Below are 19453 nucleotides of genomic sequence, written 5' to 3'. Positions count from 1 at the left end.
AGGAAGTAGAGATGGGCAAGCTAATGGGGCTAAAGGCAGACAAGTCTCCTGGCCCTGATGGAATGCATCCCAGAGTGCTAAAAGAGATGGCTAGGGAAATTGCAAATGCACTAGTGATAATTTACCAAAATTCACTAGACTCTGGGGTGGTCCCAGTGGATTGGAATTAGAAAACGTGACACCACTGTTTAAAAAAGGAGGAAGGCAAAGATCAGGAAATTATAAGCCAGTGAGCTTAACTTCGGTAGTAGGGAAGATGCTGGAATCTATCATCAGGGAAGAAATAGCGAGGCATCTGGTTGGAAATTGTCCCATTGGGCAGACGCAACATGGGTTCATAAAGGGCAGGTCGTGCCTAAATAATTTAGTGGAATTTTTTGAAGGCATTACCAGAGCGGTAGATAACAGGGAGCCAATGGATGTGGTATATCTGGATTTCCAGAAAGCTTTTGACGAGGTGCCACACAAAAGGTTGCTACATAAGATAAAGATGCATGGCATTAAGGGTAAAGTAGTAACATGGATAGAGGATTGGTTAATTAATAGAAAGCAAAGAGTGGGGATTAATGGGTGTTTCTCTGGTTGGCAATCAGTAGCTAGTGGTGTCTCTCAGGGATCAGTGTTGGGCCCACAATTGTTCACAATTTTCAAAGATGATTTGGAGTTGGGAACCAAGGGCAATGTGTCCAAGTTTGCAGATTACATAGATTACATAGAATTTACAGCGCAGAAGGAGGCCATTAGGCCCATCGAGTCTGCACCAGCTCTTGGAAAGAGCACCCCAGCCCCTATCCAAGGTCAACACCTCCACCCTATCCCCACAACTCAGTAACCACACCCAACACTAAGGGCAATTTTGGACACTAAGGGCAATTTATCGTGGCCAATCCACCTAACCCGCAGATCTTTGGACTGTGGGAGGAAACCGGAGCACCCGGAGAAAACCCACGCACACACGGGGAGGATGTGCAGACTCCGCACAGACAGTGACCCAAGCCGGAATCGAACCTGGGACCCTGGAGCTGGGAAGCGATTGTGCAATCCACAATGCTACCGTGCTGCCCTTATCCCTTATTTAGCTCACGAAATCCTCCATTATGGTGACAATTCGCAACCTGCAGGGTGGAACTCTGGTCAATCCAATGGGACTGCCGAGGAAATGTTCTCTGAAGCACCTCCTCCTCCTCCACCTCTTCCTCCTCCTCCTGTGTCCAAAGGCAAGTCAAAAAGCTGCTTGGATCCATCAAACTCCATATCCTGGACATTAGTCAGACTGTATCACATTCCACATAGCATCCTACAGTCAAACGTCGCTCTGCTCATTCTGACAACCCCGGAGCACCATTCCCCCGATCAATATTCACCAAGCTCCTCCTCTCCTCCAAGTGGAACGAGAGACTTCAGTCGCTCGTATTAGGAGGAAGAATTTTTCTCAAATCTCTGATCACATTTCCTCCCAAAAGTTCAGAGTAAAGTGAGTTCAGTTCAGTGACATCTCCATGGAAGGGCCTCTGGTCCTAGAAATGCCCTAAGAATTCCCCTGACCGACTGCGAGCGACAGAAAGCAGATTGGGCTCACCTTCTCGATATTCCAAAGATGATCTTACTCGCAGACGTGCCAAACACTTGAACCAATTTTAGTGGCCAGTGAAATGTCTCCAGTTCCAGGTAAACATTCAAATATCTACAGATACCGTCGACACTAAGATGAGTGGTAAAGCGAAAAGTGCAGAGGATACCGGAGGTCTGCAGAGGGATTTGGATAGGCTAAGTGAATGGGCTACCGTCGGGCAGATGGAATACAATGTTGACAAATGTGAGGCTATCCATTTTGGTAGGAATAATAGCAAAATGGATTATTATTTAAATGATAAAATATTAAAACATGACGCTGTGCAGAGAGACCCGGGTGTGCTGCTGCATGAGTCACAAAAAGCTGGTTTACAGGTGCAACAGGGGATTAAGAAAGCGAATGGAATGTTGTCCTTCATTGCTAGAGAGATGGAGTTTGAGACTAGGGAGGTTATGCTGCAATTGTGTAAGGTGTTAGTGAGGCCACACCTGGAGTATTGTGTTGAGTTATGGTCTCCCTACCTGAGAAAGGACGTACTGGCGCTGGAGGGTGTGCAGAGGAGATTCACTAGGTTAATCCCAGAGCTGAAGGGGTTGGATTACGAGGAGAGGTTGAGTAGACTGGGACTGTACTCATTGGTATTTAGAAGGATGAGGGGAGATCTTATCGAAACATATAAAATTATGAAGGGAATAGATAGGATAGATGTGGGCAGGTTGTTTCCACTGGCGGGTGAAAGCAGAACTAGGGGGCATAGCCTCAAAATAAGGGGAAGTAGATTTCAGACTGAGTTTAGGAGGAACTTCTTCACCCAAAGGGTTGTGAATCTATGGAGTTCCTTGCCCAGTGAAGCAGTTGAGGCTCCTTCATTAAATGTTATTAAGACAGAGATAGATAGTTTTTTGAAGAATGAAGGGATTAAGGGTTATGGTGTTCGGGGTGGAAAGTGGAGCTGAGTCCGCAAAAGATCAGCCATGATCTCATTGAATGGCGGAGCAGGCTCGAGGGGCCAGATGGCCTACTCCTGCTACTAGTTCTTATGTTCTTATGATTCTATGTACCTAGGGCATCACGGTGGCACAGTGGTTAGCATTGCTGTCTACGGTGCTGAGGACCCGGGTTCGAATCCCGGCACTGGGTCACTGTCCGTGTGGAGTTTGCACATTCTCCCCGTGTCTGCGTGGGTTTCACCCCCACAACCCAAAAGATGTGCAGGATAGGTAGATTGGCCACGCTAAATTGCCCCTTAATTGGAAAAAATAATTGGGCACTCTAAATTTAAACAAAAAAGAACCTATCTACCTATTCTTTAAAAAATATTTATTGGTGCGGTCTCCACTGCACTCTGTGGAAGAGAGTTCCACAAAGACATGAGGCTGAGAGAAAAACATCCTGTCATCGCCATTGAATGAGCCGGATGTTTTATCGATTTTGTTTAAGAGATAAGCATTGAGCAAGACCACGGGGAGAACTCCTCCGCTCATCTTTAAATAATGGAACAGGATCTTTGTATATCCACCTGAAGGGCATCTTGGTAAAACATCTCATATGAAAGATGGCATCTCTTTCATTGTTGTCCTGAGGTGTTAATGTAGATTGTGTGCTGAAATCCACGCAACGGCATTTGAAACAACAATCTCCTGACTCAGTGCTGAACCCTGAACTGAGCTCCCGACCCCATATCCATTTTCATCACAAAAACCTCCCACACTCCCACATCAACCTCTATAATATCACCTGTCACTGCTGCTGGCTCATCCTGTCAACTGGTGAAACTCTCATCCATTCGACTATCCCCTCCAGTCCTGGAGGTGGATGTGAAATGGTTATTGTTGTAAACCGAATGAAAGATAGTGGATGCAGGTTGAAGATTTTTAATGTATAAAAAGTAGATTGATGAATGCATTGGTTACTGTATACATGTTGGAGAAGTTCTTGTTGGAGTGACTCCTATTTTTCTGTTCTCCCATTAACAGGTAGCAAGCGGGCTGATGATAGCTGTGGGAATCTATTCAAAAGCTGCAATAGAGGGAGGTAAACCATTGAGACAGAATGATTAAAGCTGGGATTTTCACATCTGTGACTCAATTTATTGCTGTTTAATATTAATCTGCACAACTTTAGTTATTGTTGTCTTCAATTATACTCCTAACAACCTCTCTCTCTGGTTAACATTATTATAGCCACTGCCTCTCAAAACTTGCTTGCTCCCTCATTCGTTTGAACCACTTCAGAATGGTGTTTTCTTCCATTTTCTGTGTTGCAATCAAAGCATTCTCACCCATTTTAAAAAGAATATGCATAGTAAAGTGGCATCTTCAGTGAGTGCCAAGAATGGGCACAAGCGTGATGCAAGATGAGAGATGTCATGCCAGGAACATCAGTTAGCACATGAGCCAGAACACTCTTATCTGCCATTTTGCTGCCAACCATGTTGTGTTATGCTGCTGCGGATAACACAGGCTGCTACGTGATGCAGTCTTAACTAAAGGATGCTTCAGACTCTGAAATGAGTTCAACGTGTTTATTGAACTATTAACTCAGTTCTCAATTGAGTTCCACTCTCTGCTAATCTAACTGTAGTAACTCAGTCTAACTGTACCAGCTTGCTCTAAGCCACGTGCTGGGGTGTGATGCTGCTGGTCAACCCTGTCTAACTCTCTAAATGTCTGTCTGTGGAAAGAGGCGGGGTGTGAATGCCTCATCCCTTTTATAGTGTTTATATCATGCCCTCTTGTGGTGATGCCACCTCTGAGTGTCCAGACTTCCCATTGGTTGTGTCCTATTCTGAGTGTTCATTGGTTGCATATTTGCATATCATGACATGACCTTGACAAGCCAGTACTGGCTCTGGGTCAGGAGAGAGCCAGCTTCAGGGTATTGCCACCTTTAAAAAAAAAATGCATTTATGGATGTGGGTGTCGCTGACTGGGCCAGCATTTGTTGCCCATCCCCAATTTCCCTTGAGAAGGTTCTTCCTGAACCGCTGCAGTCCATGTGGTGTTAGTACACCCACAGGACTGTTAGTGAGGGAGTTCCAGGATTTTGCCCCAGCGGCAGTGATGGAACATCAATATATTTCCTAGTCAGGGTGGTGATTGACTTACTTGGAGGGGAACCTCCAGGTAGTGGGGCTCCCAGGTATCTGCTGCCCTTGTCCTTCTAGATGGTAGCGGTCATGGGTTTGGAAGGAGCTGCCCTTGCAGTGCATCTTGCAGATGGTGCTCACACATTCCACTGCCCTTCCCTCCTGCACAGACACTTGCAGCTACCCTGCAGTTATAGGCATGGCATTGACTTGAAAATGGTCATCTCATACCAGGCTGATGGTATTGCACCAGTTAATATGTAAAGACACCTCTCTTTGCATATTATCCTTTTACAGGACTCAATAGCGTGGATGTAGGAAGACTGTTTTCCCTTGACTGTGGGTGTCTAGAATCATCCCACACCGTCTCAGATGAGGAGAAATTTCTTCACTCAGAGATTGATGAATCGTCAGAATTCTCTACCCCACGGGACTGTGGAGATTGAGTTATTGAGTACGCTGAACACTGCGATGGACAGATTTCTGGACACTAAAGATATCAAGGGGATATTGCAGGAAGAGGGCATGGAGGTAGAAGATAGCACATGATCTAGTTGATTGGCAGAACAGGCTTGAGGGCCACAATGGCCCACTCCCATGTTCCTGTGACATAGGGGCACAAAATTGAAAGGGGCCATCACAAAGAGAAGAAATATTCTGGAATTCCAGCCTTCGGAGGAGACCATGCACGGTTATGAAATGAAAATGAAATGAAAATTGCTTATTGTCACAAGTAGGCTTCAAATGAAGTTACTGTGAAAAGCCCCTAGTCGCCACATTCCGGCGCCTGTTCGGGGAGGCCAGTGCAGGAATTGAACCGTGCTGCTGGCCTGCCTTGGTCTGCTTTAAAAGCCAGCGATTTAGCCCAGTGTGCTAAACCAGCCCCTGAGGGAGATAGAGAAATATGAAGCGGCTCTCTCTCCCAAGAGGGTGACTGATGATTGAACAGCCTGGCCAGCCCTTTCAAAGAACAAAGAAAAGTGCAGTGCAGGAACAGGCCCTTTGGCCCTCCAAGCCTATGCCAGCCATTCTGTCTGTCTAACCTAAAACCTCCGACACTTCTGTGGTCCATATAACTCTATTCCCATCCTATTCATGTATCTGTCAAGACCCCTTAAACATCGCTATTGTACCTGCTTCCACCATCTCTAGCAGCGAGTTCCAGGCACCCACTACCTTCTGTGTAAAAACCTTCCCTCGCAGATCTTCTCTGAACATTACCCCTCGCGCCTTAAACCTATGTCCCCTAATAATTGACTGTTCCACCCTAGGAAAAAGCTTCTGACTATCCACTCTGTCCATGCTCCTTTCATATCCTTTATCATTGAAGAATGGCAAGAATTTGATCTGTCTACCCCATTTCTTTGTCCAATTACATACATTGCAGGCCACCATATTGCCATTCAGGAAGCAGATTCCTACTCTTCCTCTGACACCATCATTACTCCTCACCTATTGCAGCTGCCTCCCCACACTCACTTCCAGATATCTGTAGCTTTGATGGTGTTCAATGGTGAGATGGATTAAGGTTATACAATCATAGACCACCTACAGTGCAGAAGGAGGTATTCGGCCCATCAAGACTGCACCGATTCTCCGAAAGTGCATCCTACCCAGGAACCCTCTCCCACCCTATCCCTGTAAACCTGCGCATTGATCATGGGCAATCCACCTAACCTGCATATCTTTGGACAGTGGGAGGAAACTGGAGCATCCAGAGGAAACCAACGCAGACACAAGGAGAATGTGCAAACTCCACACAGTCACCCAAGGCTGGGGTCAAACCTGAGTCCCTGGCACTGTGAGGCAACAGTGCTAACCACTGTACCACCGTGCAATCCTATATGTTGGCTATCCTGAACTGCCACTTGTCTGCATCGAAAACAACAAATGGCTCCAAAACAAATCTTTACTGTTGCTGGGTCAAAATCCTGGAACTCCCTCCATAGCAACACTGGGGGTGTATCTATACCACATGGACTGCAGCGGTTCAATTAGGCAGCCCAATACCACACAGGGATGGGCAATAAGTGCTGACTGAGCCATCGAGGCCCCACATCACGTGAATAATTAAACCAACGGTCGGGAATTCTCACGGAATTGTCGGGGCAGCCCTTACGGGCGCCAAGAGCGGCGTCGGACCACCCGGAAGTTGCGGAATCCTCCGCACTTCCGGGTGCTAGGCCGGCGCTGGAGGGGTTGGCGCCGTACCAACTGTGCTGAAGGACCGCCGTTAGCCGGCGTGAGTTGGTGCATGCGCACGACTGCCAGCGTGTTCAGGCGCAGAACCACCGGCGTGTTTCCTACGCATGTGCTGGGGGTTTCTTCTCCGCGCCGGCCATTGCGAAGCCTTACAGCGGAGGGAAAGAGTGCCCCCATGGCACAGGCCCGCCCGCAGATCGGTGGGCCCCGATCGCGGGCAAGGCTACTGTAGGGGCCCCCCCGGGGCCGGATCTCCCCGCACCCCTCCCCGAGGACCCCGCTAGACAGCCGACAAGCCAGGTCCCGCCAGGGTGGACCATGTCCATTTTACGCCAGCCGTTCGGCCCTTTGGGGTCCGGCGAATTGCCGGGGGGGGGGGACCCTGCCTATGGCCCCCGACCGGCGTGATCCCCGCCCGAAAACCGGCGCCGAAGAATTTGGTAGCTGATTATCTGACCTGGCATGTGTAATGATATGCAGACAGGTAACCAATGGGTAATCAGAACAAGACACAACCAATGAGTAATCAGAATACCAAGCGGTGGCATCACCACAAGAGGGCACCACACGACCACTATAAAAAGACAAGACAGACAGGCCCTCTCCCCCTTCCACTGGCAGAAACCTAGAGAGCAAGAGTATGTAGCAAGCAGCACCGTCACACCATTACATGTGGTCTAGAGCTGTGTTTTCAAAGTCAGAGGCGCGGCCCGCTGGTGGGTCACGGGCGGTGGTTGGGTGGGTCGCCGAGCCGTCGTCCGTGGTGCTCCCGATCGCGCAAATCCCCGCGCAGCAGCTGGCTTTTAATAACGGCAGCTGCAAGTGGCCGTGAACATGTGAAAAAAAAGTTGGCCGCATTGCGCATGCACGCAGCATGATGGGCGCATTCTTGTCAGCAGCAAACAAGGTAAGAGAAAATGGTGGGTCGCGCAGGTCGGCCGGCGTGGGTCACGAAGGTCATCCAGCGTGGGTCACGTAGGTCAGCCAGGTTGGGTCCCGAAGGTTGGCCGGTTGGTAAAAATGGGTCCCCGGAAAAAATGTTTGAAGAACACTGGTCTAGAGTAAGTTCATATAGCTAGTAGAGTGTACTGTGTTACTAGAGTCAGATCAGTAGAGTGTAGAACTTATTTAGGAGCTTTGTTAATTGTTCAATAAATATGTTCAACTTACCTCGAGGTCTGGAGTGTTCGTCAACAGCGCCTACACCAAGTTGCGGCTTATGTTACCCAAAGTAATATAATAGCACATGGTACCAGGAGTGACTACTGAATCTACCTAGTTAAACTCAGTAAGTTCAGAGACAGACAACTCTTTGGCAACAGAGCCAACACAAGCATCGTTGCCAGAACAAAGCTACCGAATCCAGGCGCGATGGACAAGACACACGCTCCTCATCACCTCAGGACCACCGGTAATCTTAGTACTAACTGGCGTTCGTTTAAACAAAAATTTCAACTATTTGTAGAAGCATCCGGTTTGAACAACGCGACCGATGCTCGGAAAATAGCTCTCCTACTGACCACTGCGGGTGACCATGCGATAAAGATCTTCAATTCGTTTCAATACACAGAAGGGCAGGACAAAACAAAATACAACACTATCCAGGAAAAATCCGATAGCCAGTGCAAGGTTCCCACAAACGAAATATTTGAGCGCTACATCTTTTTTTAATTATAAATTTAGAGTACCCAATTCATTTTTTCCAATTAAGGGCAATTTAGCATGTTCAATCTTTGCACATCTTTTGGGTTGTGCGGGCGACACACATGGAGAGAATGTGCAAACTCCACATGGACAGTGACCAGAGCCGGGATCTAACCTGCAACCTCGGTGCCATGAGGCAACAGGGCTAACCCACTGCGCCACCATGCAGCCCTTAGCGCTGCATCCTTAAACAAAGGATGCAAGGTAAAGATGAATCCTTCAATAGTTATCTCACTAACCTTAGACTGCTAGTGCAATCCTGCAACTTAGGTGACATAACTGACCCCATTATGAGAGACCAAATCGTTTTTGGAATCCACTCTGATCCTCTTAGAGAGCAACTGCTAAAAATTAAACATATAACTTTAAAGATCGCTATCGAAATGTGCACTGTAAATGAACATTCAAAAAATCGCTACTTAAAATACAGAAACGACGAGAGTGAAAAACAAACCTCCAACTAGGCGGAGAGCGTTCAGGCCATCTCCCAAATGCAGCGCCTCCCCATCTCCGATTGCAGCCATCTTGCGTGCTCCTCCTTGGGTCCGGCACATGCGCAGTACGACCGGAAACACAAATCGGCTGAGAACTGCACCGCGCATGCGCACTACGACCAAAGGTATGAAACGGCCGAGAACCACACCGTGCATGCGCGAGGACGCATGGAACGTCATGATGTGTTCAAACTGTGGGACCGCCCACTTTAGAAAAAAATGCCCTGCAAAAGGCAAACAATGTCTCCAATGTGGGAGACTCAACCACTATGCTGCCCAGTGCAGATCTGCACCACAATTCAGGAGTCAGCGGCCACAGTTCAAACTGAACTGCATCAGAAGTGTGCAACACCAAACGCATGACTCTGATCAAGGTAGTGCAACAGATCCAGGCGATGACTACCTGGATAAAACATTCCGAGTAGGCATCATCACAAAGTGCGAAAACACCACACCGGACACCTCGCAAGTCCAATTAATCCTTGCCGTTGATTCCGAGGATGAATGGAACGCAGTGATGGATGTCAACCGATGCCCCATCCAGTTCAAACTGGGGACAGGTGCCTCCGCCAACCCGATCTCGAAGTTTGACTTCACGAAAATCAAGAAGGCTCCCAAAATCCTTCCAGCTGCTTGCAAACTCCAGGACTACAATGGCAATGCAATCACGGCACTGGGGTCATGCCATCTGACAGTGTCCAACCGACACCTAGAGACAAGCCTGAGATTAGAGATTGTCCAACCAGACAGGGCGCCCCTGCTAGGTGCGCAAGCCTGCAAGCAATTGAACCTCATCCAAAGGGTCCACACCATGATGCTGTCTCATCAGGATCTTCAGGCCAGCCTCGACGACATATTGAACCAATACCCAGATGTCTTCAGTGGAATGGGCACACTTCCATACGAGTACAAAATTCTACTGCGGCCTGATGCAAATCCAGTGGTCCACCCACCAAGGAGAGTTCCTGCTCCACTGAGGGATCGACTGAAAGCAGAACTCGCAAGCCTACAGAAGAAAGGCATCATCTCTAAGGTCACTGAACCAACTGACTGGGTCAGCTCGATGGTGTGTATCAAGAAGCCTTCGGGAGACCTACGAATCTGCATCGACCCCAAGGATCTAAACAAAAATATTATGCGGGAACATTACCCAATCCCAAAAAGGGAAGAAATCACAAGTGAAATGGTACACGCGTGCCTCTTCACAAAACTAGACATATCCTAAGGATTCTGCTCCTCCATGACGTTCCGTGCGTTCTCGTGCATGCGCGGTGCAGTTCTCGGCCGTTTCATACCTTTGGTTGTAGTGCGCATGCGCGGTGCGGTTCGATAGCCTGCCGGGTCACTGTCTGTGCGGAGTCTGCACATTCTCCCCGTATCTGCTCTGGTTTCCTCCCACAGTCCAAAGACGTGCAAGGCTAGTTGGATTGGCCATGATAAATTACCCTTAGTGTCCAAAAAGGTTCGGAGGGGTTAGCGGGATATGGGGATAGGGGATATGGTGGAAGTGAGAGCTTAAGTGGGTCGGTGCAAACTCAATGGGCCGAATGGCCTCCTTCTGCACTGTGTGTTCTCTGTATCTATGTATCTATATATGTTGCGACTGAAGAGAGTATTCCGACGCATACATGAGCGTGCCTCAAGCTAAACAAATCCAAGTGCAGCTTTGGGATGTCCACGCTGGAGTTCCTGGGTGATCAGATATCGAAACACGGTGTCCGTCCGGACAGGGACAAAATAAAAGCCATTGAGGCAATGAAAGTCCCTGAGGACAAGAAAGCAGTGCTGCGCTTCCTTGGAGTGGTAAATTTCCGAGGCAAATTTATCCCGAATTTGGCCACACACATAATGTCCCTCAGAAAATTGATAAAGAAATCAACCACCTTCGAGTGGATGACGGAACACCAGACAGAGTGGTTGGAGCTGAAGACCAAACTCACCACTGCATCCATCCTCGCGTGCTTTGACCCAGATCGCAAAACTAACAACTCGACCGATGCGAGTCAGGATGGCATTGGAGTGGTACTGCTACAAAAAGACGACACATCATCATGGGTTCCAATAGCTTACATTTCACGGGCAATGACACCGACAGAGACCAGGGGCGCGATTCTCCGCTGCCCACGACGGGTCGGAGAATAGCGGGAGGGCCTTCCCGACATTTTTCCCGACCTCCCGCTATTCCCCCCCCCCCCCCCCCCCCCCCCCCCCACGGCCGGCCCACGACACGAATCGCTGCTCGCCGTTTTTTACGGCGAACAGCGATTCTCCCCTAGCCGATGGGCCGAGTTCCCAGGCCTTTACGACCGTTTTCATGAACGCAAACACACCTGCTCTCACCGTTCGTGAAAACGGCCGCAAAGTGCCGTTGCCGACAACCATGGCACCGATTGGCACGGCCGCACCATGGCCGTGCCAAGGGTGGCATGGGCCCGCGATCGGTGCCCACCGATCGCGGGCAGCGGGTCCGAAACCCGCGCACACTTTGTTCCTCCGCCGCCCCGCAGGATCAGTCCGTGGGGCGACTGAGGGGCATGACGGCCCGCGCATGCGCGGGTTTGACGCATATGCGTGATGACGTCATCTGCGCATGCGCGGGTTGGAGCCGTCCAATCCACGCATGTGCGGCTGACGTCATCGTGCGCGTCAGCCGCCGTGACCCTTGGCGCGCGGGCTTAGCGACGGTCGCTAAGCCTGCGATGCTGTGCTTCGCGGGGCCGCGCTGCTAGCCCCGACCGGGGGGGAGAATCGGGTCCCGGGAGGGGGCACGGAGGCTGCCGTGAAACACGGCCAGTTTCACGGCAGCCTTTACGACTCTCCGCATTTGCGGAGAATTGCGCCCCAGGTACGTGCAGATTGAAAAGTAATGTTTAGGTCTTCTCATCGACATCCTCAAATTCCATGACTACGTCTACAGACTGCCAACATTCACTGTTGAAACGGATCACAGACCTCTGATCCACATCATCCAAAAAAAGCTGAACGACATGACGCCCCGAGAATTCTGCTCAAACTTTGGAGGTACGATTTCAATTTGGTGTACACGCCTGGCAAAGAGCTCATCACTGCAGATGCGTTGTCCCACTCCGTCACCTCACCGAGTGAGCCATTGGAGATCATCCAACACATTAAATCACAGGTACAAATGTGCGCAAGCAACCTCCCGGCAACAGACAAAAAACTCATTCTCATCAGAGAAGAGACGGACAAAGACCCCCTGCTGCAGCAAGTCATCTACGACCTCAACAATGGGTGGCCGAAAGGGCAATGCCCTCAATTCTACAACGTCAATGATGACCTAAAGCTGATCAACGGCATCCTGCTAAAGATGGACAGAATAGTGATCCCGCTGCCTCTGAAGCACATGTTATTGCGGGAAATTCACGAGGGACATCTGGGTATAGAAAAATGTAGACGCAGGGCCAGACAAGCCGTCTACTGGCATCAATAGGACATTACGGACATGGTCCTGGACTGTGAGACCTGTCAGAAGTTCCAACCAGCATCAGGTAAGGAGATGCTCCAACAACACAACTTGGAAACCTCGCCATGGTCCGAGGTTGGCATTGACCTATTCCACGGGAATGGTCGCGACTACATCCTACTCATTGATTACTTCTCAAACTAGCCTGAGGTGCTGAAGCTGTCCGACTTCACCTCAAAGACCTTCATCAAAGCGTGCAAAGAGACTTTTTCGCGGCATGGTATCCCGAATACTATCACGAGTGACAATAGACCGTGCTTCCACAGTCGAGAATGGATCACGTTTGCCAAAGGCCACAACTTCAAGCACGTTACCTCCAGTCCGCACTACCCGCAGTCCAACGGCAAAGTTGAAAAGGGGGTGCACATCATCAAACAACTTATCCACAAAGCCTCGGACTCCGCCTCCGACATACACCTTGCACTACTATCGTACCAGGCCCCTTATCAACTGGCATGTCACCAGCTCAACTGCTGATGAACAGGGACCTGAGAACAACGCTTCCATCCCTACACCTGCCCAACCCAGATCACCTACTGGTACTAAAAAAGATGCAACAGCTTTGTGACCGTCAGAAACATCACATTGACGCACATGCCACTGATCTGGACACGCTATCCCCAGCAGGCACCGTCAGGATCAAAATACCTGGTGGCGGGTGGTCTACCCCAGCTGTCATCATTCGGCAGGCTGTGCCCAGATTCTACGTGATAAAAACCGAATGCACCAGCATTCGACAAAATCGAAGGGCACTTTGGAAAATCATACGCCCACGACCAATTCCCCCTCCACTGCTATCTGTGGAAGCGCCACCTCAAGGCACCACGAACCATGATTCCACCAGTCGTGACTCCCACACGACTATCAAGACACCGGCATCTCCTCCACCACCTCTCAGAAGATCATCAAGTATGAGACGGAGACCCCAAAGACTGGACTTAGGAACATTTTCCTTCTCATGTCTACTGTATATCCAAGTCATGCTTATCATGTTATTATCTTTAGTGCTGTCAACCATAGCTGCCATCACCACATTAGAAATGCACACAAAAAAAAGGGGAGATGTAATGATATGCAGACTTGCAACTAATGGGTAATCAGAACACCCAGCGGTGGCATCACCACAAGAGGGCACCACACAAGCACTATAAAAAGACAAGACACACAGGCCCTCCCCCTTCCACTGGCAGAAACCTAGAGAGCAAGAGTGTGTAGCAAGCAGCACCGTCACACCATTACATGTGGTCTAGAGTAAGTTCATATAGTTAGTAGAGTGTACTGTGTTACTAGAGTCAGATCGGTAGAGTGCAGAACTCATTTAGGAGCTTTGTTAATTGCCCAATAAATACGTTCAATTTTCCTCGAGGTCTGGAGTATTATTCAACAGCGCCTGCACCAAGTTGCGGCTTATGTTACTCAAAGTAACATAATAACACAGCGGGGGGGTCGGAGAATCCCACCGAACATATTTACTTCTCTGCTACCTTCTCAGGACCAATGTCTTAAATCAGATCTCCCACCCCCTCTCCTCTGAGCTTTGGGGCACTTTCTGTATTGGAGTTGTAAAGGAAATTCAAGTTGTGTTTTTTGTGCGGTAGGTGAGTGACAGTGGTGGGGAAGATCCAATCCCATTTATGATAGAGCTGACTCTGATGTGCTGCGGATATAAATCATTGTCAATTCTCCATTTTCCTTTCAGCTGCTGTCGATTCTCTGACTGCAGATCCGGCATTGCTCCTGATCATTGTTGGATGTTTAATACTCTGCATCACCTTTCTGGGCTGCACTGGAGCATTGCGTGATAATCAGATTCTGCTGCAAATAGTGAGTGCCCTCAGACCATGCAAAGGAGAGAATGTACTTGCATTCAGAAAGGTCACAAATGTTGTCGGACAAAATACTGAAAAGTGCCTTACCCCAGCTCATTTAATTCATAGTGTAGTAATGTATGCAAATAAGATAAAGTGTTTCTAGTTTGAATAACGCCTTCCATATGAAGGCCTTGTAAAACAATCTGCCTGATCGTCTTCCAAACCCTACAGAACATAGAACAGACAGTGCAGAAGGAGGCCATTCGGCCCATCGGGTCTGCACCGACCCAATTAAGCCCTCACTTCCACCCCATTCCTGTAACCCAATAACCCCTCCTAACTCTTTTGGTCACTAAGGGCAATTTATCATGGCCAATCCACCTAACCTGCACGTCTTTGGACTTTGGGAGGAAACCGGAGCACCCGGAGGAAACCCACGCTGACACGGGGAGGACGTGCAGACTCCACACAGTGACCCAGAAGGGAATCGAACCTGGAACCTTGGCGTTTGTAGTGATCTCTGTGTGTGCATGTACACAAGGGTTTAATGTATAATCAGTAGCACCACATGATCACTAGAGGGCCGGACCAACAGGGGTATAAAAGGCAGCCACATTTGACTGAGATGTGGCCGGTCCAGATGGCTTCATCTGCAGAAAGTGCACCCAACTGAAGCTCCTCACAGGCCGCATGGTTTGGTTCGAGCAGCAGTTGGATGCACTTTAGAGCATGCAGGTGGCGGAAAGTGTCATAGATAGCAGTTATATAAATGTGGTCACACCCAAGGTGCAGGCAGAGAAATGGGTGACCACCAGAAAGGGCAGGCAGTCAGTGCAGGAATCCCCTGTGGTTGTCCCCCCCTCGAACAGGTATACCCCTTTGGATACTGTCGGGGGGATAGCCTATCAGGGGAAAACAGCAGCAGCCAGAGCAGTGGCTCTGATGTTCAGAAGGGAGGGACAAATTGCAGAAGACCAATAGTCATAGATAGCAGGGGCACAGATAGGCGCTTCTGTGGACGTGAAAGACTCCAGGATGGTATGTTGCCTCTGTGGTGCCAGGGTCCAGGATGTCTCCAAAAGGATAGCGTGCATCCTGAAGGGGAAGGGCAAACAGGCAGAGGTCGTACATATTGGTACTAACGACATAGGCAGGAAGGCGGATGAGGTCCTGGGAGCTAGGCAGAAAATTAAAAGACAGGACCTCTAGGATTGTAATCTCGGGATTGCTCCCTGTGCCACGTGCCAGTGAAGCTGGAAATAGGAAGATAGAGCAGCTAAACACGTGGCTAAACAGCTGGTATAGGAGGGAGGGTTTCCGTTATCTGAACCACTGGGAGCTCCTCCGGGGCAGGTGTGACCTGTATAAGAAGGGTGGGTTGCATCTAAACTCGAGAGGCATAAACATCCTGGCCGTGAGGTGTGCTAGCATTGAGGGAGAACTAGGGAATAGGTCCAGTATGGTTCTGAGGCAGAGCAGACAGGGAGATGTTACTGACCACAGCGGGTCTGCTGGCCTGGTGCATATGTTTTAATGCAAGAAGTATTAAGGGTAAGGCAGATGAACTTACAGCTTGGATTAGTACTTGGAACTATGATGTTGTTGTCATTACAGAGACCTGGTTGAGGGAAGGACTGGATTCGCAGATAAACGTTCCAGGATTTAGATGTTTCAGGCGGGATAGAGGGGGATGTAAAAGGGGTGACGGAGTTGTGCTATTGGCGAGGGAGAACATCACAGCTGTACTAAGGGAGGACACCTCAGAGGGCAGCGAGGCTATATGGGTAGAGATCAGGAATAAGAAGAGTGCAGTCACAATGTTGGGGGTTTACTACAAGCCTCCCAACAGCCAGCGGGAAATAGAGGAGAAGATAGGTAGACAGATTTTGGAAAGGAGTAAAAGCAACAGGGTTGTTGTGATGGGAGACTTCAACTTCCCCAATATTGACTGGGACTCACTTAGTGCTCGGGGCTTGGACGGGGCAGAATCTGTAAGGAGCATCCAGGAGGGTTTCTTAAAATAATATGTGGACAGTCCAACTAGGGAAGGGGCTGTACTGGACCTGGTAATGGGGAATGAGCCCGGCCAGGTGGTAGAAGTTTCAGTAGGGGAGCATTTCAGCAACAGTGACCACAATTCAGTAAGTTTTAAAGTGCTGGTGGACAAGGATAAGAGTGGTCCTAGGGTGAATGTGCTAAATTGGGGGAAGGCTAATCATAACAATAATAGGTGGGAACTGAAAAACCGAGATTGGGTGCGGATGTTTAAGGGTAAATCAACACCTGACATGTGGGAGGCTTTCAAGTGTCAGTTGAAAGAAATTCAGGACCGGCATGTTCCTGTGAGGAAGAAGGATAAATACGGCTAATTTCAGGAACTTTGGATAACGAGAGATATTGTAGGCCTCGCCAAAAAGAAAAAGGAGGCATTTGTCAGGGGTAGAAGGCTGGGAACAGACAAAGCCTGTGTGGAATATAAGGAAAGTAGGAAGGAACTTAAGCAAGGGGTCAGGAGGGCTAGAAGGGGTCACGAAAAGTAATTGGCAAATAGGGTTAAGGAGAATCCCAAGGCTTTTTACACGTACATAGGGGCTGGTTTAGCTCACTGGGCTAATCGCTGGCTTTTAAAGCAGACCAAGCAGGCCAGCAGCACGGTTCGATTCCCATACCAGCCTCCCCGGACAGGCGCCGGAATGTGGCAACTAGGGGCTTTTCACAGTAACTTAATTGAAGCCTACTCGTGACAATGAGCAATTTTCATTTCATTTCATTTCATAAAAGCAAGAGGGTAGCCAGGGAAAGGGTTGGCCCACTGAAGGATAGGCAAGAGAATCTATGTGTGGAGCCAGAGGAAATGGGTGAAGTACTAAGTGAATACTTTGCATCAGTATTCACCAAAGAGAAGGAATTGGCGGAAATTGAGTCTGCAGAAGGGTGTGTAGATAGCCTGGGTCACATTGAGATCCAAAAAGACGAGGTGTTGGGCGTCTTGAAAAATATTAAGGTGGATGTCCCCAGGGCCTGATGATATCTACCCCAGAATACTGAAGGAGGCTAGAGAGGAAATTGTTGAGGCCTTGACAAAAATCTTTGGATCCTCACTGTCTTCAGGTGATGTCCCAGGGGACTGGAGAATAGCCAATGTTGTTCCTTTGTTTAAGAAGGGTAGCAAGGATAATCCAGGGAACTACAGGCTGGTGAGCCTTACATCAGTGGTAGGGAAATTACTGGAGAGAATTCTTCAAGACAGGATCTACTCCCATTTGTAAGCAAATTGACGTATTAGTAAGAGGCAACATGGTTTTGTGAAGGGGAGGTTGTGTCTCATTAACTTGATAGAGTTTTTCGAAGAGGTCACAAAGATGATTGATGCAGGTAGGGCAGTGGATGTTGTCTATATGGACTTCAGTAAGGCCTTTGACAAGATCCCTCATGGTAGACTAGTACAAAAGGTGTAGTCACACGGGATCAGGGGTGAGCTGGCAAGGTGGATACAGAACTGGGTAGGTCATAGAAGGCAGAGAGTAGCAATGGAAGGGTGCTTTTCTGATTGGAGGACTGACTAGTGGTGTTCCGCAGGGATCAGTGCTGGGATCTTTGCTGTTCGTAGTATATATAAATGATATATATCATAATGCATTTTGGAAGGTCTAATGCAGGTAGGGAATATACAGTGAATGGTAGAACCCTCAAGAGTATCGACAGTCAGAGGGATCTAGGTGTACAGGTCCACAGGTCACTGAAAGGGGCAACACAGGTGGAGAAGGTAGTCAAGAATTCATACGGCATGCTTGCCTTCATTGGCCGGGCATTGAGTATCAGAATTGGCAAGTCATGTTGCAGCTGTAAAGAACCTTAGTTAGGCCACACTTGGAGTATAGTGTTCAATTGTTCAATTCTGGTCGCCACACTACCAGAAGGACGTGGAGGCTTTAGAGAGGGTGCAGAAGAGATTTACCAGGACGTTGCCTGGTATGGAGGGCATTAACTATGAGGAGCGGTTGAATAAACTCGGTCTGTTCTCACTCGAACGGCGGAGGTTGAGGGTTGACCTGATTGAGGTCTACAAAATTATGAAGGGCATAGACAGAGTGGATAGTCAGAGGCTTTTCCCCAGGGTAGAGGGGTCAAATTACTCGGGGGCATAGGTTTAAGGTGCGAGGGGCAAGGTTTAGAGTAGATGTACGAGGCAAGTTTTTTATACAGAGGATAGTGGGTGCCTGGAACCCGCTGCCAGAGGAGGTGGTGGAAGCAGGGACGATAGTGACGTTTAAGGGGCATTTTGACAAACACATGTATAGGATGGGAATAGAGGGACCCAGGAAGTGTAGAAGATTGTAGTTGAGTCGGGCAGCATGACGGCATGGGCTTGGAGGGCTGTACTTTTCTTTGTTCTTTGTATTGGGTCTCTCTCTCTCTGTTGAGTGCACGGTGATCAAAGTAACAGCAGACTAGTTTAGATGACCAGTGGAGTTATGTATAGTTACCATAGTTAGATCTTGTTAACCTTATCATTATTATCAAAGTTAAAGTAAAGAACTCATGTAAATATTATTGTTACTACTGGAAGAGTTTAAATCTTCTTCATCGGGATTCAGAATACCTCACCACTAACCACGGTTTGAGTAGCACATGTTACCTGATGTGTTGGGTGTGCTGGATCTGTGGGGACTGCGTTTACCATAGCAGTGAGAGAGAAAGGCATCCAACACTTGGAGAAATGCAACTCTATTTTATTAATCTTATTTTATTTTATCTTAACTATTAAACATACTTTAACTGTGGGTTGACACTATGCTGAGTTGACTGGAGACCTGAGGCTAAGCTGACCAGACTATCTTACTACCACATGGTGGATGTTCGAGTTGTTGCTCACGGGCTCTGGCTGTCTCATAGAACATAGAACATAGAACAGTACAGCACAGAACAGGCCCTTCGGCCCTCAATGTTGTGCCGAGTCAGGCACAGAGCCTGTGTCTCAGAGGCTGGATCCCAAGAGAGCGGGAAAACTAGTGCCCTCTGGCTTTATAGTGGCCGTGTCCTGTCTGGTGATTGGCTGTTGTGTTCTGTGTGTTCATTGGTCATCCTGTGTGTCAA

General features: G+C 48.7%; 1 protein-coding gene across 3 annotated transcripts in view; it reads left to right on the top strand.

Annotated features, from left to right (window-relative positions):
* Window positions 1-19453, top strand: part of zgc:113223 (uncharacterized protein LOC541424 homolog) — a 107686-nt gene that overhangs the window by 27131 nt on the left and 61102 nt on the right. For 2 of the 3 annotated variants that reach the window (XM_038781232.1, XM_038781233.1), the window contains exons 2-3: window positions 3550-3607; window positions 14245-14369. In XM_038781232.1, coding sequence (XP_038637160.1) covers window positions 3550-3607; window positions 14245-14369 — 183 coding nt within the window. The remainder of the gene's footprint in view (window positions 1-3549; window positions 3608-14244; window positions 14370-19453) is intronic. The other variant, XM_038781234.1, reaches the window with a different exon arrangement.

This window comes from Scyliorhinus canicula, chromosome 20 (genome assembly GCF_902713615.1).
Source record: "Scyliorhinus canicula chromosome 20, sScyCan1.1, whole genome shotgun sequence".
Lineage (NCBI taxonomy): Eukaryota > Metazoa > Chordata > Chondrichthyes > Carcharhiniformes > Scyliorhinidae > Scyliorhinus > Scyliorhinus canicula.
This window is presented reverse-complemented; position numbering and strand designations above follow the sequence as displayed.